The sequence below is a fragment of the Rhinoraja longicauda genome, chromosome 34, assembly GCF_053455715.1.
Source record: "Rhinoraja longicauda isolate Sanriku21f chromosome 34, sRhiLon1.1, whole genome shotgun sequence".
Lineage (NCBI taxonomy): Eukaryota > Metazoa > Chordata > Chondrichthyes > Rajiformes > Arhynchobatidae > Rhinoraja > Rhinoraja longicauda.
Window position 1 is genome coordinate 1,232,528 of NC_135986.1, and position 24,169 is coordinate 1,256,696.

Below are 24,169 nucleotides of genomic sequence, written 5' to 3' on the forward strand. Positions count from 1 at the left end.
TTTTTCCTCATCTCAGTTCTAAATGGCCGACCCCTTATTCTTAAAGTGTGGCCCCTTGTTCTGGACTCCCCCAACATTGGGACATGTTTCCTGCCTCTAACGTGTCCAACCCCTTAAGAATCTTATACGTTTCGATAAGATCCCCTCTCATCCTTCTAAATTCCAGTGTATACAAGCCTAGTCGCTCCAGTCTTCCACATACGACAGTCCCGCCATCCCGGGAACTAACCTAGTAAACCTACGCTGCAAGCCCTCAATAGCAAGAATATCCTTCCTCAAATTTGGAGACCAAAACTGCACACAGTACTCCAGGTGCGGTCTCACCAGGGCCCGGTACAACTGTAGAAGGACCTCTTTGCTCCTATACTCAACTCCTCTTGTTATGAAGGCCAACATTCCATTGGCTTTCTTCACTGCCTGCTGTACCTGCATGCTTCCTTTCAGTGACTGATGCACTAGGACACCCAGATCTCGTTGTACGTCCCCTTTTACTAACTTGACACCATTCAGATAATACTCTGCCTTCCTATTCTTGCCACCAAAGTGGATAACCTCACACTTATCCACATTAAACTGCGCCAGTCTCACCCCCGGCCACTCCCAGTGTCTACAAGGCTTCGCTCGGTGGTGCAGAGAGAGGCTGCTTACTTCTTCTCGAAGGTCTTGTTGGAGGGTTTGACCGAGGCGAGGCTCTGGAACTCGACGCTCTCTCCGGCCAGCCCGTCCTCCCCGTAACGCAGCTGGATCACCTGGTTGATGGAGTTACGCACAGTGGCGTCGTACTTCACCATCACCGACTCCATGGACTTGATCAGACGCCGCTGGATGTAACCTGGTGGCACGACGGGGGGGGGGGGAGGGGGGGGGGGGGAGAGGGGAGGGAGTCACATGTCACACCAGCAGCACTTCCGCCAGGCGCTCAGTCTAGTCTTTGGAGATACGGCGCGGAAACCGGAGAGACAGACAGGGCGAGAGAGAGAGAGGGAGGGAGTGAGAGAGAGAGTGAGAAAAGGGGGAGAGACAGAGAGAGAGCGAGAAAAGGGGAGAGAGAGACAGAGTGAGAGAGAGAGAGAGAGAGAGAGAGAGAGAGAGAGAGAGAGAGAGAGAGAGAGAGAGAGAGAGAGAGAGAGAAAGAGCAAGAGAGAGAAAAGGGAGAGAGAGAGAAAAGGGAGGGAGAGAAAAGGGAGGGAGAGAAAAGGGAGGGAGAGAAAAGGGAGGGAGAGAAAAGGGAGGGAGAGAAAAGGGAGGGAGAGAAAAAGAGGGAGAGAAAAAGAGCAAGAGAGTGAGAAAAGGGAGCGAGAAAAGGGAGCGAGGGAGAGAAAATGGAGAGAGAGAAAGGGGAGAGAGAGAGAAAAGGCGAGAGAGAGAGAGAGAGAGAGAGAAAAGGGAGAGAAAAAGAGCAGGAGAGCGAAAAGGGAGAGAGAAAGAAAAGGGAGAGAGAAAGAAAAGGGAGGGAGAGAAACGGGAGGGAGAGAAAAGAGAGAGCGAAAGTGTGTGAGTTGCCAAGTTACCGGTCTCAGCGGTTTTGACGGCCGTGTCAATGAGACCCTCTCGGCCCCCCATGGCGTGGAAGAAGAACTCAGTGGGGGTGAGGCCGGCCAGGTAAGAGTTCTCCACAAAGCCCCTGCTCTCGGGACCGTAGTCGTCCTTGATGAAGTGCGGCAGGGTGCGGTGCTTGAAGCCAAACGGAATCCGCTTGCCCTCCACGTTCTGCTGCCCCACCACTGCGATGACCTGGAGCGGCGAGAGAGAGAGAGAGAGAGAGAGGGGAAGGGAGAGAGAGGGAGAGAGACAGAGGAGAGAGACAGAGGAGAGAGAGACGGAGAGAGAGGGAGAGAGGGAGAAAATGTCACTCACGTTCACGAGTTACAGGAGTAGTATTAGGCCATTCGGCCCATCCAGTCTACTCCTACATTCAATCATGGCTGATCTCTGCCTCCTAACCCCATTCTCCTGCCTTCTCCCCATAACCCTTGACGCCCGTTCTAATCAAGAATTTGTCTCTCTCTGCCTTAAAAATATCCACTGACTTGTGGCCTCCACAGCCGTCTGTGGCAAAGAATCCCACAGCTTCACTAAAGAAGTCCCTCCTCATCTCCTTTCCAAAAGAGCGTCCTTTTAATTCTGAGGCTGTGCCCTCTGGTCCTAGACTCTCCCACCAGTGGAAACATCCTCTCCTCACCCACTCTATCCAGGCCGCTCACTGTTCTGTGCGTTTCAATGAGGTCCCCCCCTTGACGTTCTGAACTCCAGTGAGTACAGGCCCAGTGCTGACAAACGCTCATCATGTGTTAACCCACTCATTCGACGTGCATATTAACTGTTTGGGAGTCCTGCACCAGCAGTCCCAAGCCCCTTTGCACCTCCGCTTCCTGCATTCTCTCCCCATTTAGAAAATAATCTAGGCCTTTATTCTTATTACCAAAACGCACGACTCCGCACTTTGCTACAGTGAATTTCATCTGTCACTTCTCTGCCCACTCTCCCAACCTGTTCACGACCTTCTGCAGAGTTCTTGTTTCCTCTACACTGCCTGCGGGCAAATGGAGGCGGGGGGGGGGGGAGGGGGAGAGGAGCGAGCAGACAGGAGGGGGGAAGAGCAGGCAGTGGGGGGTGGGGGTGGGGGAGAAGAGCGAGCAGGCAGGGGGGGAAGAGCAGGCAGACGTGGGGGGGAGAGCAGGCAGACAGGGAGGGGGGAAGAGCAGGCAGACAGGGTGGGGGCAGGGGAGAGGAGGGAGCAGGCAGACGGGGGCGGGGGAGATGAGGGAGCAGACAGACGGGGGGGGGGGGGAAGAGCGGGCAGACAGGGAGGGGGGAAGAGCAGGCAGACGGGGTGGGGGCAGGGGAGAGGAGAGAGCAGGCAGACGGGGGCGGGGGAGAGGAGGGAGCAGGCAGACGGGGGAGGGAGCAGCAGACGGGGGGGGGGGAAGAGCAGGCAGTGGGGGGGCGGGGGTGGGGGAGACGAGAGAGCAGGCAGACGGGGGGGAGAGAGAGAGGAGAGCGGGTGGACAGGAGGGGGGGGAGCAGGCAGACGGGGGGGAAAGAGGAGAGCGGGTGGATAGGAGGGGGGGGGAGCAGGCAGACGGGGGAGAGAGAGGAGAGCGGGTGGACAGGAGGAGGGGGGGAGAGAGAGTAGAGCAGGCAGACGGAGGGGGGGGGGAGAGGAAAGCGGGTGGACAGGAGGGGTTGGGGTGGGGGGAGAGGCAGATGGGGCGGGGAGCCATAGCTAACCTGTGAGATGTTGATCTTGGAGCCCTTGGAGCCGGCCACCACCATGGACTTGAAGTTGTTGTATTCGGACAGGGACTTCTGGGCGGAGGAGCCGGTCTTGTCACGGGCATCGTTGAGGATGCGGTTGACCTGGTTCTCGAAGGTCTGCCTGAGCGTGTTTCCCGGCGTGGGCTCCAGCTCGTTATTGTGAGCTTTCTCGATGACCTGCGCAAACGACCGGGGGACACCGTCAACCGTCGCTGCCCCTCGGCGCTGGGACCGGGACCCTCCCCCGGCACTGGGACTCGCACCGCCTCCTGTGCCACACACACACCCCACCCACACACCCCACACACACACACCCCACACACGCACCCCCCACACACGCACACCCCACACACCCCACACACCCCACACACGCACACCCCACACACGCACACCCCACACGCACGCACACCCACACACACACCCACCACACACACACACGCACACCCCCCCGCACACACAGCACTCACCTCTATCACATCCTGCTTGGCCTTCTTGATGGTGTTCTGAATGTCCTGGTAGGTCTTGGCATCAGCAATGGAGTCCCCAATACCGATGGTGTGACCTGCCACACGACAACACGGGCTGAGGTTAATTATGGCCACGTGTACCGAGGTACAGTGTAAAGCCTCATTTTGCGTGGTATCAAATCACAAACATATTCAAGCCAAACTCAAGAATAGTATCTGGCAGACAATCTCTCTCTCTCTCTCTCTCTCTCTCTACATCACCGTCTGTACCACTCATTTCCCTTTCCCCTCACCCCCAGTCTGAAGAAGGGTCTCGACCCGAAACGTCACCTATCCCTTTCCTCCAGAGACGCTGCCTGACCCGTTCAGTAACTCCAGCATTGGTGTTTATAACAGGTTCGGGCAGGACCTGCGTGGGTTTTCTCCGATATCTTCGGCTTCCTCCCGCACTCTAAAGACGTGCGGGTTTGTAGGTTCATTGGCTGGGTGGAAGTGTACATTGTCCCTAGTGAGCGTAGGATAGTGTTAGTGTGCGGGGATCGCTGGTCGGCGCGGACCCGGTGGGTTGAAGGGGCCGTTTCCGCGCTGTATCTCTAAGCTAAACTAGACCGGGGTGAGACTGGTCCTTGATGTGATGTCTTGCTATCCTTCTCTCTGTCCATATCCATGATGTGGGGGGGATGATGTTGCTGGCTGAGGACTGGACCCCAGCAGCAGAGTCACCTCCCCGCCTCGCTCTGCCTCCTGTATGATTCTACAAGGCTGTGATGGTAGCACAGTCGTGTGAGGGCAGGAGGCGACCAAACACAAGGGCCCACCCGCTCCCCACCCACCCGCTCCCCACCCACCAGCTCCCCAACGCACCCCCCCACCCACTCCCCAACGCACCCCCCCCTACTCTCCACCCCCTCACCTCTGATACTTCCCCTCCCCCCAACTTTTGCAGCCTCTCTCCCCCACCCTCATCCCACCCCTCCCCGCTCTCCCTACCCCCCTCCTTACAGGTCTGCACCCTCCCCAGCCCCCCCCACCCCAGCCCTGCACTCTTCCCACCCCTCCCGTTGATACAATCCCCCCACCCTACATTTGCATCCCCTCTACCCACCCTTTGCTGGCTTTCCCTTGCACTCAACGTCATTCCCTTATCTACACACTGTAAACGGCTGGATTGTAACCACACACACAGAGCGCTGGACGGGCAGCATCTCTGGAGGGCAGGAGTGGGCGACGTTTTGGGTGGAGACCCTTGTTCGGCACCAGGTTGCTGTGGGGGCTGAGGTTGGTGGGGCCGTATGGGGGGGGACGGGGGACGGGGGGGAAGAGCGTTGCCGCCCACCGCCTACCTTCGATCAGCAGCCAGTTGTTGATGACGGTCTGGATGTTGCTGTAGAAGAGCCGGGTGATGTCGTGGCCCATCTCCAGGAAGGTGATGTGTACTAGGGAGCCGGCCGACGTGCCCAGCGACTTCTTGCACAGGATGCCCATGATCAGCTCGCCGTTCTCCACAATCACCTGCACGCACACGGGGGGGGGGGAGGGGGGAAGAGGTCAACTCTCACCCTGACAGGTCAACCCCACACACACACACCGCCAGGGAAACATCACCACCACATTCCCCGCCCGCACCAGACGCATTGGGCATCCACGGTGGCGCAGCAGTAGAGTTGCTGCCTCACAGCGCCAGAGACCAGAGACAATGGGCGCTGTCTGTACGGAGTTTGCCGATCAGCCATGATCACATTGAATGCCGGGTGCTGGCTAGAAGGGCCGAATGGCCTCCTCCTGCACCTATTGTCTATTGACCTGCGTGGGTTTTCTCCGAGATCATCGGGTTCCTCCCGCCCTCCAAAGACGTGCAGGTTTGCGGGCTAATCGGCTTGGTGTAAATGTAAAAACTTGTCCCCAGTGGGTGTAGGATAGTGTTAGTGTGCGGGGGATCGCTGGTCGGTGCGGACCCGGTGGGCCGAAGGGCCTGTTTCCATGCTGTATCTCTAAACTAACTAGACTAAAAGCTTCAAAGCTACGGCCAAGAAAACACACCAAACGCCTGCACTGCGCGTGGAGAGGATGTTTCCATTAGTGGGAGAGTCTAGGAGCAGAGGGCACAGCCTCAGAGTAAAAGAACGTACCTTTAGAAAGGAGACAAGGAGGAATTTCTTTAGCCAGAGGGTGGTGCATCTGTGGAATTCACTGCCAGACAGCTCTGGGTATTTTGAAGGGAGACACAAAATGCTGGAGTAACTCAGCGGGACAGGCAGAGAAGGAACGGGAGAGAAGGAATGGGCGACGTTTCGGGTCGAGACCCTTCTTCACACTGATGTCAGGGGAGGGGGCGGGACATTTGTCCCCTGACAAATGTGTGAAGAAGGGTCTCGACCCGAAACGTCACCCATTCCTTCTCTCCCGAGATGCAGCCTGACCTGCTGAGTTACTCCAGCATTTTGTGTCTACCTTCGATTTTAACCAGCGTCTGCAGTTTTTTCCCCCTAAAAAAAACTTTTCACTGTACACTAAAAACCTAAACCTTGAACTATGCCAAACCCTAAACCTTGCCAAACACCACCCCGTCAACCCATTCCAGCACTAAACTCAACCCATCCCAACACTAAACTCAACCCATCCCAACACGAAACTCAACCCATTCCAGCTCACTAAACTCAACCCATCCCAACACTAAACTCAACCCATCCCAACACTAAACTCAACCCATTCCAAAACTAAACTCAACCCATTCCAACACTAAACTCAACCCATTCCAACACTAAACTCAACCCATTCCAGCTCACTAAACTCAACCCATTCCAACACTAAACTTAACCCATCCCAACACTAAACTCAACCCATTCCAACACTAAACTCAACCCATCCCAACACTAAACTCAACTCATTCCAGCTCACTAAACTCAACCCATTCCAGCTCACTAAACTCAACCCATTCCAGCTCACTAAACTCAACCCATCCCAAAACTAAACTCAACCCATTCCAGCTCACTAAACTCAACCCATTCCAGCTCACTAAACTCAACCCATTCCAACACTAAACTTAACCCATCCCAACACTAAACTCAACCCATTCCAACACTAAACTCAACCCATCCCAACACTAAACTCAACCCATTCCAGCTCACTAAACTCAACCCATTCCAGCTCACTAAACTCAACCCATCCCAACACTAAACTCAACCCATCCCAACCCCCATCCCAACCCATCAGAGGCTTGAGCCCCTGGGTGGTGTGGGAGGTGCAGACTGACCTTGGTGTCTCCGGGCGAGATGTGTTTGTAGGGGCCATTGTCCTCATCGTCAGGGTGAGTGCTGTGCGTACGGATACAGTTGATGTGGCCGGGGATGACCAGCGTGAAGATCTGCTTGCCGGTCCACAGGGGCCGGGGCTTGAGGATGGAGGGCTGGGGCACCTTGCCGTCCCAGGTGGAGAGATGCATCAGGAGGTTCATCACCTCACCCTGGAACACAGCACCAGGTCAACACCTCACCTCACAGCAGCCCCGCCCCGCCCCCCCTCTCCCCCCCTTCAGGCCCAACTTTCGAGATTTCAAGATCAATTTATTGTCGCATGTACCAATTAATGTACAATGACATTTGAGTAACAATACAGCCGTACTAAGTGAAAAGTAACAAGCAAGACACACAGCCACATTAAATAAAACTTTAACAGAAACATCCACCACAGCGGATTCCACATTCCTCGCTGTGATGGAAGGTAATAAAGTTCAATCAACTTCCTCTTGCCCACGCCACCCATTTTTGCTCCTATTTTATCTTTACATTAGATTCAGAGTTTTGCCCAGACGATTTAGAGTGGCACAGCGCGTAGAGTTGCTGCCTTACAGCGCCACAGGCCCGGGTTTGATCCCGACTACGGGCGCTGTCTGTATGTCCCAACAAGAGGAGTTGAGTATAGGAGCAAAGAGGTCCTTCTGCAGTTGTACAGGGCCCTAGTGAGACCGCACCTGGAGTACTGTGTGCAGTTTTGGTCTCCAAATTTGAGGAAGGATATTGAGGGCGTGCAGCGTAGGTTTACTAGGTTAATTCCCGGAATGGCGGGACTGTCATATGTTGAAAGACTGGAGCGACTAGGCTTGTATACACTGGAATTTAGAAGGATGAGAGGGGATCTTATCGAAAGATTTTTAAGGGGTCGGACACGTTAGAGGCAGGAAACATGTTCCCAATGTTGGGGGAGTCCAGAACCAGGGGCCACAGTTTAAGAATAAGGGGTAGGCCATTTAGAACGGAGATGAGGGAAAACTTTTTCAGTCAGAGAGCTGTAAATCTGTGGAATTCACTGCCTCAGAAGGCAGTGGAGGCCAATTCTCTGAATGCATTCAAGAGAGAGCTGGATAGAGCTCTTAAGGATAGCGGAGTCAGGGGGTATGGGGAGAAGGCAGGAACGGGGTACTGATTGAGAATGATCAGCCATGATCACATTGAATGGTGGTGCTGGCTCGAAGGGCCGAATGGCCTCCTCCTGCACCTATTGTCTATTGTTCTCCGTGACTTTGTGGGTTTTCTCCAGGTGCTCCCGTTTCCTCCCACACTCCAAAGACGTACAGGCTTGTAGGTTAATCGGAAAAAATTTGTAAATTGTCCCTGGCATGCAGGACAAAACTGGTGTACGCTGGTCGGTGTGGACTTGGTGGGCCGTAGGGACTGTTTCTGTGCTAGATCTCCAAAATCTAAAGTCCAAACCAGGTACTAACGCAATGTCTAAGAAACATTTAGATCGGTACATGGATAGGGTTGGGTTAGAGGGATATGGGTCAAAGGCGGGCAGGTGGGACTAGTAGATGGGGCATGTTGGTCAGTGTGGGCAAGTTGGGCCAAAGGGCCAGTTTCCATGCTGTATCTCTAAAGTCTAAAGCAGGTACTATCGCAACGTTTGAGAAACATCTAGATCGGTACACGGATAGGATAGGATTAGCGGGATATGGGCCAAACGCAGGCAGTTGGGACAAGTGTCGATGGGACATGTTGGTCGGCGTGGGCAAGTTGGGCCGCTGGGCCTGCTTCCGCGCCGTATCTCTAACGTCTAAAGCAGGTACTATCGCAACGATTGAGAAACATTTGGACAGGATTGGGTTAGAGGGATACAGCAGGCAGGCAGGTGGGCCAAGTGTGGAGGATGGGATATGCTGGGCCACTGGACTTCTTTCCGCACCGTATCTCTCAAGTCTAAAGCACATACCATTGCAACGTTTTATTCACAAAATGCTGGAGTAACTCAGCAGGTCAGGCAGCATCTCGGGAGAGAAGGAATGGGTGACGTTTCGGGTCGAGACCCTTCTTCAGACTGATTTCAGGGGGGGCGGGACAAAGGAAGGATATAGGTGGAGACAGGAAGATAGAGGGAGATCTGGGAAGGAGGAGGGGAAGGGAGGGAACTTTAGATAGTTTCCAACTTTAGATAGTTTCTCTGCCCTCCCTTCCCAGATCTCCCTCTATCTCCCTGTCTCCACCTATATCCTTCCTTTGTCCTGCCCCCCCTGACATCAGTCTGAAGAAGGGTCTCGACCCGAAACGTCACCTATTCCTTCTCTCCCGAGATGCTGCCTGACCTGCTGAGTTACTCCAGCATTTTGTGAATAAATCGATTTGTACCAGTATCTGCAGTTATTTTCTTATACCATTGCAACGTCTAAGGAACATTTGGACAGGTACACGGACAGGATAGGGTTAGAGGGATACAGCAAGCAGGAAGGCCGAGTGTGGATGGGATAGGGTTAGAGGGATATGGGGCCAAACGCAGGCAGGTGGGCCGAGTGTAGCTGGGGCACGTTGGGCGGCTGGGCCTGTTTCCGCGCCTGGTCTACAGTGTGAAGTGTGGCGGCCTGGCCTTACCCGGCTCATGAACACGTCGCGCTTGGTGAACTTGCGCACGGCGGTCAGCGTGTCCTGCACGATGCCCATGACGGGCCGGTTGGACTGCGGGGTGACGATCATCCTGGGCACCATGGCCAGCTCCTGGATCTCCGCCCTGGTCTCCAGCGACTGCGGCAGGTGCAGGTTCATCTCATCGCCGTCAAAGTCCGCGTTGTACGGGGTCGTCACGCTGTAACAATCAACTGCCATTACACTGGGGGGGGGAGTGGAGGAGGGGGGTGAGGTGGGGGGAGGAGAGGGTGCTGTACCAATGCAGGAGGGGTTTGGGCCCAATGGGTCCACTTGGTCCAGTTATTATTAGAAGTCGATTGTCAGAGATGAGGGGGAAAGGGAAACATAGAAAATAGGTGCAGGAGTAGGCCATTCGGCCCTTCGGGCCTGTACGCACCGCCATTCAATATGATCATGGCTGATCATCCAGCTCAGTATCACGTACCTGCCTTCTCTTCATACCCCCTGATCCCTTTAGCCACAAGGGCCACATCTAACTCCCTCTTAAATATAGCCAATGAACTGGCCTCAACTACCTTCTGTGGCAGAGAATTCCACAGATTCACCACTCTCTGTGTGAAAAAATGTTTTCTCATCTCGGTCCTAAAAGACTTCCCCCTTATCCTTAAACTGTGACCCCTGGATCTGGACTTCCCCAACATCGGGAACAATCTTCCTGCATCTAGCCTGTCCAACCCCTTAAGAAATGTGTACGTTTCTATAAGATCTCCTCCCCCTCAGTCGCCTAAATTCCAGCTGATTATTAGAAGTCGATTGTCAGAGGTGAGAGGGAAAGGGAAGGTGGTGGGAAGGTCAGACACTCACCTGAGGTTGAGTCGGAAGGTGGACCAGGGCAGGATGCGCACCTTGTGGCCCATCATGGACATCTTGTGCAGCGTGGGCTGCCGGTTGAAGATGACAATGTCACCGTCGCACATATGCCGCTCTACCTGTAACACACACACACACACACACACACACAGCGGGCCGTAAGTGATAGGGGAAAAAAACCTGCAGATGCTGGTTGAAATCGAAGGTGGATACACAATGCTGGAGTAACTCAGCGGGACAGGCAGCATCTCTGGAGAAAAGGAACGGGCGACGTTTCGGGTCGAGTCCCTTCTTCTGACTGATGTCAGGGGGCAGTTTCTTCCCGGCTGTTATCAGGCAACTGAATCATCCTACCACAACCAGAGAGCAGTGCTGAACTACCATCTACCTCAGACTCTAATCGATCGGACAATAGACAACGGGTGCAGGAGGAGGCCATTCGGCCCTTCGAGCCAGCGCCGCCATTCAATGCGATCATGGCTGATCATTCTCAATCGGTACCCCGTTCCTGCCTTCTCCCCATACCCCCTGACTCCGCTATAGACAATAGGTGCAGGAGTAGGCCATTCAGCCCTTCGAGCCAGCACCGCCATTCAATGCGATCATGGCTGATCACTCTCAATCAGTACCCCGTTCCTGCCTTCTCCCCATACCCCCTCACTCCGCTATCCTTAAGAGCTCTATCCAGCTCTCTCTTGAAAGCATCCAACGAACTGGCCTCCACTGCCTTCTGAGGCAGAGAATTCCACACCTTCACCACTCTCTGACTGAAAAAGTTCTTCCTCATCTCCGTTCTAAATGGCCTACCCCTTATTCTTAAACCGTGGCCCCTTGTTCTGGACTCCCCCAACATTGGGAACATGTTTCCTGCCTCTAATGTGTCCAATCCCCTAATCATCTTATATGTTTCAATAAGATCCCCCCTCATCCTTCTAAATTCCAGTGTATACAAGCCTAATTGCTCCAGCCTTTCAACATACGACAGTCCCGCCATTCCGGGAATTAACCTAGTGAACCTGCGCTGCACGCCCTCCATAGCAAGAATATCCTTCCTCAAATTTGGAGACCAAAACTGCACATCCTTAAGAGCTCTATCTAGCTCTCTCTTGAATGCATCCAGAGAATTGGCCTCCACTGCCTTCTGAGGCAGAGAATTCCACTGGCTTTACCTTGCACTAAACACAACTCCCTTACCCTGCACCTGTTCACTGTAAATGGATCGATTGTAACCATGTGTTATCTTTCCGCTGCCTGGATAGCAGGCAACACTAAAAAAAAACGCTTTTCACTGAACCTTGGTTCAGTAACTCAGCGGGTCAGGCAGCATCTCGGGGGAGAAGGAATGGGTGACGTTTCGGGTCGAGACCCTTCTTCAGACTGATGTCAGAGGAGGGAGCGGGACATCAGTCTGAAGAAGGGTCTCGTCCGGAAACGTCACCCATTCCTGCCCCCTCCCCCGACATCAGTCTGAAGAAGGGTCCCGACCCCAAATGTCACCCATTCCTTCCCCCTCCCCCGACATCAGTCTGAAGATGAATTTGTGGATGATCAGCCATGATCACAATGAATGACGGTGCTGGCTCCAAGGTCTAAATGGCCTCCTCCTGCACCTATTTAAGATATAAACTAAACTGAACCGAGGTGTTCCCGTCCCCTTCATTCCAGCTAGACCCCCAGCCCACCGCCACTGCGGTCCCGAGGGGGGGTGGTCTCTGGCATCCTGGACTCACCCTGTATCCGATCTGGAGGTGCAGGTCACTGGGCTTGGGGTGGAAACGCAAGTCGATGCGGTCGCCATTATCCCGGATGATGTACTTGGCACCGGGATACTGGTTGTTGCCCCTCCTCACCAGCTCCTGGAGCCTGCACAAACACAGCAGCAAGCACGCACACGTTATAACAACACGCAGCGCCGAAACAGGCCCCCTCGCCCCGCCGACCGCCCCTTCACGCACCACTTCTCCCACTTTCGCACCCGCTCCCCACACACCGCCCGACTGCGCTTGCAGCCCTGGAGACCCGGGTTCCATCCCGACTATGGGTGCCGTCCGTACGATGTTTGTACGTTCTCGAAACTGGCCCCCGCAGCCAGTTTAGAGATACAGCGCGGAAACAGGCCCTTCGGCCCACCGAGTCCAGACCGACCGGCGATCCCCGCACATTAACACTATCCTACACACACACACGAGGGACAATGTATACACTAAAGACCGGCGATCCCCGCACACTAACACTATCCTACACACACACGAGGGACAATGTATACACTAAAGACACAGTTATACACGATTTACATTTATACCAAGCCAATTAACCTAATTACGCTTACACGATTTACACTTATACCCAGCCAATTAACCTAAAAACCTGCACGTCTTTGGAGTGTGGGAGCAAACCACAGATCTCGGAGAAAACCCGGTTACGGGGAGAACGTACAAACTCCTTACAGACAGCGCCCGTAGTCGGGGTGGAACCCGGGTCTCGGGCAGTGCAAGCGCTGTGAGGCAGCAACTCTACCGCTGCCGACTGATTGTAATTGTGGTCGCGGGCTCGGCCGCTGACTGGTTGCCAGACAAAAGCTTTTTGTCGTGCCCACGGGAGGGTAAGTTAAAGTAAACGTTGCGCGCACCTGTCGATGTTGAAGGGGGTGACGATCTCGGGGAAGGTCATGTTGGCGGCGATGGAGCGGGGCACGCCGACCTGGTCGATGGAGAGGTTGGGGTCGGGGGTGATGACTGTGCGGGCCGAGAAGTCCACTCGCTTGCCCATCAGGTTGCCGCGGACACGGCCTTCCTTCCCCTTCAGCCGCTGCTTGAGAGACTTCAGCGGCCGGCCGGACTTCTGCATCGCCTGGAGGGGTGAATGCACACGGTAAGATTCAACAAAGCTCACCTTCTCCATCACGGTCTGGTTTGGCTCAGTGTGAGTAAAAATATGTTGCATGGCTTACAGAAGAAACACCGATGAGACACTTATCATATCATATCATATCATATATATACAGCCGGAAACAGGCCTTTTCGGCCCTCCAAGTACGTGCCGCCCAGTGATCCCCGCACATTAACACTATCCTACACCCACTAGGGACAATTTTTACATTTACCCAGCCAATTAACCTACATACCTGTACGTCTTTGGAGTGTGGGAGGAAACCGAAGATCTCGGAGAAAACCCACGCAGGCCACGGGGAGAACGTACAAACTCCTTACAGTGCAGCACCCGTCGTCAGGATCGAACCTGAGTCTCCGGCGCTGCATTCGCTGTAAAGCAGCAACTATGCCAGACATATGGAGATAGTACGGTTGATTTTGCTAAAGCTGCAAGCCACAGTAAAGACTACAACTGCTTTCTCTGAAAGTGGCTAACGACTTCTGGAGAAACGAAACTTAGCTTGGGAAAACACGTTAAAAGGTTGCTCGTCACAAGATAGGCGGAGTATGTGTCAAGCGGGAATGTTGTTTGTCTCTGCCTATAAAGACTGACCGAATGTAACCAAGTCAGGCGAGACTCATACAGTTGCTGGTGCTCTGTGAGACGCTCCCTCATGAGAGAATAAAACCAGGCAACCGTCGAGTAACTAACAACTAAGTGTGGACAGTGAATTTATTTATCCACACTCAGCCACCAAGCTGAGGCTGCAACGCATGGTTCGATCAGCTGAGAAGGTTGTTGGCTGCAACCTTCCCCCCCATTGACGAACTGTACACTGCAAGGGCCAGGAAGCGAGCGGGCAAGATCATCTCTGACCCCTCTCACCCTGGCCACAAACCCTTTGAAGCATTTCCCCCTGGAAGGCGACTCCGGACTGTCAAAGCAGCCACAGCCAGCCAACTGAACGCACACCTCCAGATTCAGGGACAGTTTATCCCCCCCCAGCTGATATCAGGCAACTGAACCATCCTTTCAATTAATAGAGAGCGGTCCTAACCACCCATCTACCACACTGGAGACCCATGGACTTTACCTTGCACTGAATAAGATTATTAAGGGGTTGGACACGTTAGAGGCAGGAAACATGTTCCCAATGTTGGGGGAGTCCAGAACCAGGGGACACACACAGTTTAAGAATAAGGGGTAGGCCATTTAGAACTGAGATGAGGAAAAACTTTTTCAGTCAGAGAGTTGTGAATCTGTGGCATTCTCTGCCTCAGAAGGCAGTGGAGGCCAATTCTCTGAATGCATTCAAGAGAGAGCTGGATAGAGCTCTTAAGGATAGCGGAGTCAGGGGGTGTGGGGAGAAGGCAGGAACGGGGTACTGATTGAGAATGATCAGCCATGATCACATTGAATGGCGGTGCTGGCTCGAAGGGCCGAATGGCCTCCTCCTGCACCTATTGTCTATTGAACGTTATTCCCTTTCTCCTGTATCTGTACGCTGTGGACGGCTTGATTGTAATCATGTACAGTCTTTCCAATGACTGGATAGCACGCAGCTTTTCAGTGTACCTCGGTACACGTGACAATAAACTACGCTCCTTCCAGGCAGTATGAGCCAGCAGGTCCCACTTACCCTGGAGATGGACACACAAAGCTGGAGTAACTCAGCGGGTCAGACAGCATCTTTGGAGAGAGGGAACAGGTGACGTCTTAGGTTCAGGAAACATGTTGGTCAGTGTGGGCAAGTTGGGCCTGTTTCCACGCTGTTTCACTCTATGACATACGATGAAAGAATGTGTCGACTGGGCTTGTACTCGCTGGAATTTAGAAGGATCAGAGGGGATCTTATAGAAACATATAAAATTCTTAAGGGATTGATTGGACAGGCTGGATGCAGGAAAAATGTTCCCCATGTTGGGGGAGTCCAGAACCAGGGGGTCACAGTTTAAGAATAAGGGGTTAGGCCATTTGGGACGGAGATAAGGAAAACCTTTTTCACCCAGAGAGTTGTGAATCTGTGGAATTCTCTGCCACAGAGGGCAGTGGAGGCCAAGTCACTGGATGTTTTCAAGAGAGGGTTAGATTTAGTTCTTGGGGCTAACGGAATCAAAGGATATGGGGAGAAAGCAGGAACGGGGTACTGATTGTGGATGATCAGCCATGATCATATTGAATGGCGGTGCGTACAGGCTCGAAGGGCTGAATGGCCTCCTTCTTCACCTATGACCTGAAACGTCACCCGTTCCTTCTCTGCCGAGCTGCTGCCTGAACCGCTGAGTTACTCCAGCGTTCTGTGACCACCTGCGGCCGCTCTGTGCGCACGTACCCTGGGCAGGCCGGGCAGCTCGTTGTCCACCATGGTGGCCACGTGGAACTGCAGCAGCTTGACGTCCTCGGCGATCACGTGCGCCGCCGCGCCGTTCTGCTCATTGCGCCGCAGCTGGTTGTTGATCTTCACGATGTCCGCCAGCTTGTGTGTCAGGTCATCCTAAACAACGAGGGGGGGGGGAGAGGGGTTACACCTCCACACAGTGTCCCTGTCCTCACTCCGCCCCCCTCTCACCTCACCACCCTCAGCCTCCTACCCCCCACCACTGCCCCCCCCTCGCTCACCTCCCACCCGCCCCACCCTCGCCAACCCCACACCACCCTCTCCTCACTCGGCCCCCCAGCCTCTATACCCGGTGCCTCAGTCCCAGCCCCCCACCCTGTATACTCAGTGCCGGCCCCCAGCCTCTATACCACGTTCCTCAGTCCCCCTCCTCTCTCTCTCTCTCTCTGTACCCAGTGCCCCAGTCCACCTCCTCTCTCGCTCTGTACCCAGTGCCTCAGTCCCGGCCCCCTCCTCTCTCTCTCCCCCCAGTGCCTCAGTCCTCCTCTCTCTCTCCTCAGTGCCTCAGTCCCAGTGCCCCCCTCCTCTCTCTGTACCCAGTGCCTCTGTCCCCCTCCTCTCTCTCTCTCTCTGTACCCAGTGCCCCGGCCCACCTCCTCTCTCTCTCCCCAGTGCCCCCCTCCTCTCTCTGTACCCAGTGCCTCAGTCCCCCTCCTCTCTCTCTCTCTCTCTCTCTGTACCCAGTGCCCTGGCCCCCCTCCTCTCTCTCTGTACCCAGTGCCCCCCTCCTCTCTCTGTACCCAGTGCCTCAGTCCTCTCTCTCTCTCTCTCTGTACCCAGTGCCCCGGCCCCCCTCCTCTCTCTCTGTACCCAGTGCCTCGGCCCCCCTCCTCTCTCTGTACCCAGTGCCCCCCTCCTCTCTCTCTGTACCCAGTGCCTCGGCCCCCCTCCTCTCTCTCTGTACCCAGTGCCCCCCTCCTCTCTCTCTGTACCCAGTGCCTCGGCCCCCCTCCTCTCTCTGTACCCAGTGCCCCCCTCCTCTCTCTCTGTACCCAGTGCCTCGGCCGCCCTCCTCTCTCTCTGTACCCAGTGCCCCCCTCCTCTCTCTCTGTACCCAGTGCCTCAGTCCTCTCTCTCTCTCTCTCTCTCTGTACCCAGTGCCTCGGCCCCCCTCCTCTCTCTGTACCCAGTGCCCCCCTCCTCTCTCTCTGTACCCAGTGCCTCGGCCCCCCTCCTCTCTCTCTGTACCCAGTGCCCCCCTCCTCTCTCTCTGTACCCAGTGCCTCGGCCCCCCTCCTCTCTCTGTACCCAGTGCCCCCCTCCTCTCTCTCTGTACCCAGTGCCTCGGCCCCCTCCTCTCTCTCTGTACCCAGTGCCCCCCTCCTCTCTCTCTGTACCCAGTGCCTCGGCCCCCCTCCTCTCTCTGTACCCAGTGCCTCAGTCCCCCCTCCTCTCTCTCTCTCTCTCCCCAGTGCCCCCCTCCTCTCTCTGTACCCAGTGCCTCTGTCCCCCTCCTCTCTCTCTCTCTGTACCCAGAGCCCTGGCCCCCCTCCTCTCTCCCCAGTGCCCCCCTCCTCTCTCTGTACCCAGTGCATCAGCCCCCCTCCTCTCTCTCCCCAGTGCCCCCTCCTTTCTCTGTACCCAGTGCATCAGCCCCCCTCCTCTCTCTCTCCCCAGTGCCCCCTCCTCTCTCTGTACCCAGTGCATCAGCCCCCTCCTCTCTCTCTCCCCAGTGCCCCCTCCTCTCTCTGTACCCAGTGCATCAGCCCCCCTCCTCTCTTTGTACCCAGTGCCTCAGTCCCCCTTCCTCTCTCTCTCTCTGTACCCAGTGCCCCGGTCCCCCTCCTCTCTCTCTCTGTACCCAGTGCCCCCCTCCTCTCTTTGTACCCAGTGCCCCAGTCCCCCTTCCTCTCTCTCTGTACCCAGTGCCCCGGCCCCCCATCTCTCTCTCTGTACCCAGTGCCCCATGCCCCCCCAGCGCGGTGGGCACCTGGTTGCGGGCAGAGCCCTGCATGACGACGGCGGGCCGCACGGACAGCGGGGGCACGGGCAGCACGGTGAGGATCATCCACTCGGGCTTGGAGTACTTGGGGTCCATGCCCAGGATCATGCACTCCTCGTCCGTGATGCGCTTGAAGATCTCGTACACCCGCTCCGGATTCAGCAGGATCTTCTTCTCCTGCGAGTCCTCGTTCACGTGCTTCCACTCCGCGTACAGCTCCAGGCCCACCCGCCGGATACGGGGCTGGTACCGGCCGCAGCCCCCGTGGCCCTGGGGAGAGACGGGGGGGGGGGGGGGGAGAGAGAGAGAGAGAGAGAGAGAGAGAGAGAGTAGGTGACTCCAGCGGGTTACTAGCCAGTCCTACACGATATCCTGATTGCAAAACTCCCCACTCCGAAGAAGGGTCTCGACCCGAAACGTCACCCATCCCTTCTCCCCAGAGATGCTGCCTGACCCGCTGAGTTACTCCAGCACTCTGTGAAACGTCACCCATCCCTTCTCCCCAGAGATGCTGCCTGTCCCACTGAGTCACTCCAGCTTTTTGAGTCCACCTGGTTCATAAGGTCATGTGTGACAGGAGTGGAATTAGGCCATTTGGCCCATCGAGTCTACTCCGCCCATCAATCATGGCTGATCTATCTCTCCCTCCTAACCCCATTCTCCTGCCTTCTCCCCATAACCCCTGACACCCGCACTAATCAAAGATCTCTGCCTGAAAAATATCCACTGACAATACAATACAATATATCTTTATTGTCAGTAGAGAAGGAATGGGTGACGTTTCGGGTCGAGACCCTTCTTCTCTCGAGATGCTGCCTGACCTGCTGAGTTACTCCAGCATTTTGTGAATAAATACCTTCGATTTGTACCAGCATCTGCAGTTATTTTCTTATATCTTTATTGTCATTATACAGGGGTACAACGAGATTGGGAATGCGCCTCCCATACGATGCAATAATTTAATTAGCTAGTCAGTATTCATTTAAACAACCCAATGAAACAAATTAGAAACAGTTTTAAAACAGAATAAAGTGGACTTGGCCTCCACAGCCGTCTGTGGCAAAGAATCCCACAGATTCACCACCCTCTGAGTGAAGAAATTCCTCCTCATCTCCTTCCTAAAGGATCGTCCTTTTATTCTAAGGCTGTGCCCTCTGGTCCTAGACTCTCCCACTAGTGGAAACATCCTCTCCACATCCACTCTATGCAAGCCGCTCACTATTCGGCACGTTTCAAAGAGGTCCTCCCCACGTTCTTCTGAACTCCAGCGAGTAGAAGTTCCCTGTACAGGAGGCTGCTGAGAGAGAGTTCCAACCAGCCGAGCCCGTCACCCGATTTCGCTCAGTCCACCTTGGCCTTCGCGATCTCCCGATTGCTAAACACTAACTCGCCTTCCCGATTCCACTCTCTCCCAGGGCTACCGACTCCTTGGTAGACACAAAATGCTGGAGTAACTCAGCGGGTCAGGCAGCATCTCAGGAAGAGGAGCAATGGGTGAGTTTTCCGGTCGAGACCCTTCTTCAGACTGATCCGTCAGTCATGGCCCAAAAAGTCGCCCATTCCTTCTCCCCAGAGATGCTGCCTGTCCCGCTGAGTTACTCCAGCATCTTGTGTCCACCTTCGGTATAAACCAGCATTTGCAGTTCCTTCCTACACAGTCTTCAGTGTTATAGACGCCCAATGCTGGAGTAACTCAGCAGGTCAGGCAGCATCTCGGGAGAGAAGGAATGGGTGACGTTTCGGGTCAAGACCCTTCTTCAGACTGATGTCAGGGGAGGCGGTGGGACAAAGATAGGATGTAGTCGGAGACAGGGAGACTAGTGGGACGACTGGGAAGGGGGAGGCGAGAGAGAGGGAAGGCAGGGGCTACCTGAAGTTCCATCTCTTAGACAATAGGTGCAGGAGGAGGCCATTCGGCCCTTCGAGCCAGCATTCAATGTGATCATGGCTGATCATTCTCAATCAGTACCCCGTTCCTGCCTTCTCCCCATACCCCCTGACTCCGCTATCCTTAAGAGCTCTATCCAGCTCTCTCTTGAATGCATTCAGAGAATTGGCCTCCACTGCCTTCTGAGGCAGAGAATTCCACAGATTCACAACTCTCTGACTGAGAAAGTTTTTCCTCATCTCAGTTCTAAATGGCCTACCCCTTATTCTTAAACTGTGTGTGGCCCCTTGTTCTGGACTCCCCCCAACATTGGGGACATGTTTCCTGCCTCTAACGTGTCCAACCCCTCTCACCTTCTCCTTGGTCAGGTCCTCTTCACCTTCCTGTTGCTCTACTCCAAACTTGTTGTCCATCTCCTCGCCTCCTTCACAGATGTTCTTGCCCTTGCACAGGTCGTACACGTGCGTCAGCCGTTTCCGCGGCTGCCCCTTCGACTTGATCAGGATGTCTTTGATCTTGGGATTGTTCTGCAGGGGGGAGAGAAAGAGCACAAACAAAAATAAAATCCCTGGGGATCAGAGGACATCGGTTCAAGGTGAAGGGAAAAATAATGAATAGGAATCTGAGGTTGCAACTTTATCACACAAAGGGCGGTGGGTGTATGGAACGAGGTGCCGGAGGCGAGGCTGGGACAATAGACAATAGGTGCAGGAGGAGGCCATTCGGCCCTTCATTGGGACTATCCCAACGTTTAAGAAACAGTTGGACAGGTACATGGATAGGACAAGTTTGGAGGGATATGGACCAAGTGTAGGCAAGTGGGACTAGGGGAGCTGGGACATTGTTGGCCGGTGTGGGTTAGTTGGGCCGAAGGGCCTGTTTTCACACTGTATCACTCTGTGACTGTAACTGTTTCCACACAGAGGGTGGTGGGTGTATGGAACGAGCTGCCAGAGGAGGTAGTTGAGGCTGGGACTATCCCATTGTTTAAGAAACAGTTGGACAGGTACATGGAGAGGACAGGTTTGGAGGGATTATGGACCAAGCGCAGGCAGGTGGGACCGGTGTAGATGGGACACTCTCTGACTCCATGACCAACGTTTCCACACAGAGAATGGTGGGTGTGTGGAACAAGCTGCCGGAGGAGGTAGTTGTGGCTGGGACTATCGTAATGTTTAAGAAGCAGTTAGACAGGACAGGTTTGGAGGGATATGGACCAAATGCGGGCAGGTGGGACTAGTGTAGATGGAACATGTTGGGCGGAGTGGGCAGGTTGGGTGGAAGGGTCGGTTTCCACACTGTGTCACTCTAGTCACCATGACTCTACTGACCGCACAGGCGCAGATATTTTTCATAAGTCGCGGGAGCAGAATAGACAATAGACAATAGACAATAGGTGCAGGAGTAGGCCATTCAGCCCTTCGAGCCAGCACCGCCATTCAATGCGATCATGGCTGATCACTCTCAATCAGTACCCCGTTCCTGCTTTCTCCCCATACCTCCTCACTCCGCTATCCTTAAGAGCTCTATCCAGCTCTCTCTTGAAAGCATCCAACGAACTGGCCTCCACTGCCTTCTGAGGCAGAGAATTCCACACCTTCACCACTCTCTGACTGAAAAAGTTCTTCCTCATCTCCGTTCTAAATGGCCTACCCCTTATTCTTAAACTGTGGCCCCTTGTTCTGAATTAAGTCATTCGGCCCAGTGAGTCTACAAGCCTAATTGCTCCAGCCTTTCAACATACGACAGTCCCGCCATTCCGGGAATTAACCTAGTGAAAGGAAAGCCGGATAAATCTGTGGGATGGAGAGATGAAGGTCACGAAGGTCAGGAGGACCACACCACCCCCCCCCCCCCCCCCCCCCGCGGTGACTAACAGAGTAGCTCGGCCCCCCCGCCGCTTACCGAATCGACCAGCAGCTTGGAGCAGAAGAAGCAGACGCATCGCAGGATCTTCATGGTCTTGGTCAGGAAGCCGACGTGGAAGACGGGCTTGGCCAGCTCGATGTGGCCAAAGTGGCCCGGGCACTCCGTCATGTTACCTGCAAACACACACACCGGCCGCGTCAGGGCACGGTCCACAGGACACGCCTCCGCTCCCTGCCACCGCCGCCAACCGTGCCAAAGCAATCAGCCCAGCCACCATCCCAACAGGTACAGTACAGTGAAGGGCCTCGACCCAGAACGCCACCCGTCCCTTCTCTCCAGAGATGCTGCCTGTTCCGCTGAGTTGCTCCAGCTTTTTGTGTCTATCTTCGGTTTAAACCAGCACCTGCAGTTCCTTCTTACATTTGTCCCGCCCCCTCCCCTGACATTTGTTCCACCCCCTCCCCTGACATCAGTCTAAAGAAGGAACTCGACCCGAAACATCACCCATTCCTTCTCTCCCGAGATACTGCCTGACCCGCTGAGTCTGAAGGGTCTCGACTGGAAACGTCACCCATTCCTTCTCTCCAGAGATGCTGCCTGACCCGCTGAGTTACTCCAGCATTTTGTGTCTACCCCAGCATTACATCTCTGCTTTTGTATTCCAGTCAATAGACAATAGGTGCAGGAGGAGGCCATTTGGCCCTTCGAGCCTGTACGCACCGCCATTCAATGTGATCATGGCTGATCATTCTCAATCAGTACCCTGTTCCTGCCTTCTCCCCATACCCCCTGACTCCGCTATCCTTAAGAGCTCTATCCAGCTCTCTCTTGAATGCATTCAGAGAATTGGCCTCCACTGCCTTCTGAGGCAGAGAATTCCACAGATTCACAACTCTCTGACTGAAAAAGGTTTTTCCTCATCTCAGTTCTAAATGGCCTACCCCTTATTCTTAAACTGTGGCCCCTGGTTCTGGACTCCCCCAACATTGGGAACATGTTTCCTGCCTCTAACGTGACCAACCCCTTAATAATCTTATACGTTTCGATATTCCTCTTGGAATAAATGTTACCCCCCCTTGCAGCAAAGTGCTTACCGGCACACGTCTGACATCGTCCCGTCCTCTCGATCACGCCTTGCCTGGGGTCCATCAGCCCCCCCAGCTTGGGCCTGCCGCCCTCCGTGGTCTCCGGGTACTTGATCCCACCTTCAGTCACGGACATCCGTTTCTGGGGACAACGAGAGAACAAACGTCAGTGGTTTCTCCCTGTCATCGCGCGCGCCAAAGTTTTAGACACGAGGGCGGCAGCGTCGCTGCCTTGCGGGGAATGCAGCGCCGGAGTCCCGGGTTCGATCCCGACTACGGGTGCCCGTCTGTACGGAGTTTGTACGTTCTCCCCGTGACCTGCGTGGGTTTTCTCCGAGATTTCAGTGTCCTCCCACGTTACAAAGACGTGCAGGTTAATTGGCTTTCGATATTGAATAATGTAAATTGTCCCTCGTGTGCGTAGGATAGTGCTCGTGTGCGGGGATCGCTGCTTGGTGTGGAATCCAGTGGGTTCTTTCCTGCACTCTCAGAAAGTGGAATTTGACTAAATCCAAGGTATTTATTCACAAAATGCTGGAGTAACTCAGCAGGTCAGGCAGCATCTCGGGAGAGAAGGAATGGGTGACGTTTCGGGTCGAGACCCTTCTTCAGACTGATGTCAGGGGGGGGCGGGACAAAGGAAGGATATAGGTGGAGACAGGAAGATAGAGGGAGATATTTATTCACAAAGTGCTGGAGTAACTCAGCAGGTCGGGCAGCATCTCGGGAGAGAAGGAATGGGTGACGTTTCGGGTCGAGACCCTTCTTCAGACTGATGTCAGGGGGGGGGCGGGACAAAGGAAGGATGTAGGTGGAGACAGGAAGATAGAGGGAGATCTGGGAAGGGGGAGGGGAAGAGAGGGACAGAGGAGCTATCTAAAGTTATCTAAATCCCTTCTGTACACAACTTTCCTCCCAGCCCCATCGCCCACCTGTCCCCCCCACCAAAGCAAAACATTTAGTGGAGACCGATTGGGGTGCAGTTACGCACACCCTCAAACGAAGAACTACACTCCCAACCATGGACAGATCAATGGCTGAGAGACAGGAGATACAGCATGGAAACAGGCCCTTCGGCCCACCGAGTCCATGCCAGCCAGCGATCACCCTGTATACTAGCACTATCCTACACACCAAGGACAATTCACAATTTTACCGCAGCCAACTGACGCACAAACCTGCACGCCTTTGGAGTGCGGGTGAAAACCCACGCAGGTCACAGGGAGAGCGTACAAACTCCACACACAGAACCCGTAGTCAGGATCGAACGCGGGTCTCTGGCGCTGTGAGGCAGCAACTCTACCGCTTCTATTAGACACCCCCCCAATAGTAACATAGAAAATAAGTGCAGGAGTAGGCCATTCAGCCCTTCGAGTCAGCACCGGCATTCAATATGATAATGGCTGATCATCCAAAATCAGTACCCCGTTCCTGCTCCCCCCCCCCCCATCCCTCGATTCCCTTAGCCCCAAGAGCTAAATCTAACTCTCTTTAAAAACATCCAGTGAATTGGCCTCCACTGCCTTCCGTGGCAGAGAATTCCACAGATTCACAACTCTCTGGGTGGAAATGTTTTTTCTCATCTCAGTCCTAAATGGCCGATCCCTTATTGTTAGACTGTGGCCCCTGGTTCTGGACTCTCCCCCCATTAGTAATAACAGTTGAACAT

At 54.5% G+C, this 24,169-nt stretch overlaps 2 protein-coding genes across 2 annotated transcripts in view; one reads left to right on the forward strand and one right to left on the reverse strand.

Annotated features, from left to right (window-relative positions):
* The window catches only part of shbg (sex hormone-binding globulin), an 11,279-nt gene extending 11,257 nt beyond the window's left edge, over positions 1-22 (forward strand). The window contains 1 exon segment of the mRNA XM_078427706.1: positions 17-22. Within this exon segment, the coding sequence (XP_078283832.1) occupies positions 17-22 (6 nt within the window).
* A 622-nt stretch (positions 23-644) lies between these two features.
* Positions 645-24,169, reverse strand: part of polr2a (RNA polymerase II subunit A) — a 29,484-nt gene continuing 5,959 nt past the window's right edge. Inside the window, exons 2-16 of the mRNA XM_078427707.1 lie at positions 22,510-22,642; positions 21,452-21,588; positions 19,900-20,073; positions 17,647-17,928; positions 15,651-15,812; positions 13,077-13,297; positions 12,178-12,310; positions 10,442-10,566; positions 9,584-9,794; positions 6,979-7,188; positions 5,069-5,237; positions 3,726-3,820; positions 3,232-3,435; positions 1,512-1,734; positions 645-832 (exon numbers count right to left, since the gene is read on the reverse strand). Of these exons, the coding sequence (XP_078283833.1) occupies positions 645-832; positions 1,512-1,734; positions 3,232-3,435; positions 3,726-3,820; positions 5,069-5,237; positions 6,979-7,188; positions 9,584-9,794; positions 10,442-10,566; positions 12,178-12,310; positions 13,077-13,297; positions 15,651-15,812; positions 17,647-17,928; positions 19,900-20,073; positions 21,452-21,588; positions 22,510-22,642 (2,667 nt within the window). The remainder of the gene's footprint in view (positions 833-1,511; positions 1,735-3,231; positions 3,436-3,725; positions 3,821-5,068; positions 5,238-6,978; positions 7,189-9,583; positions 9,795-10,441; positions 10,567-12,177; positions 12,311-13,076; positions 13,298-15,650; positions 15,813-17,646; positions 17,929-19,899; positions 20,074-21,451; positions 21,589-22,509; positions 22,643-24,169) is intronic.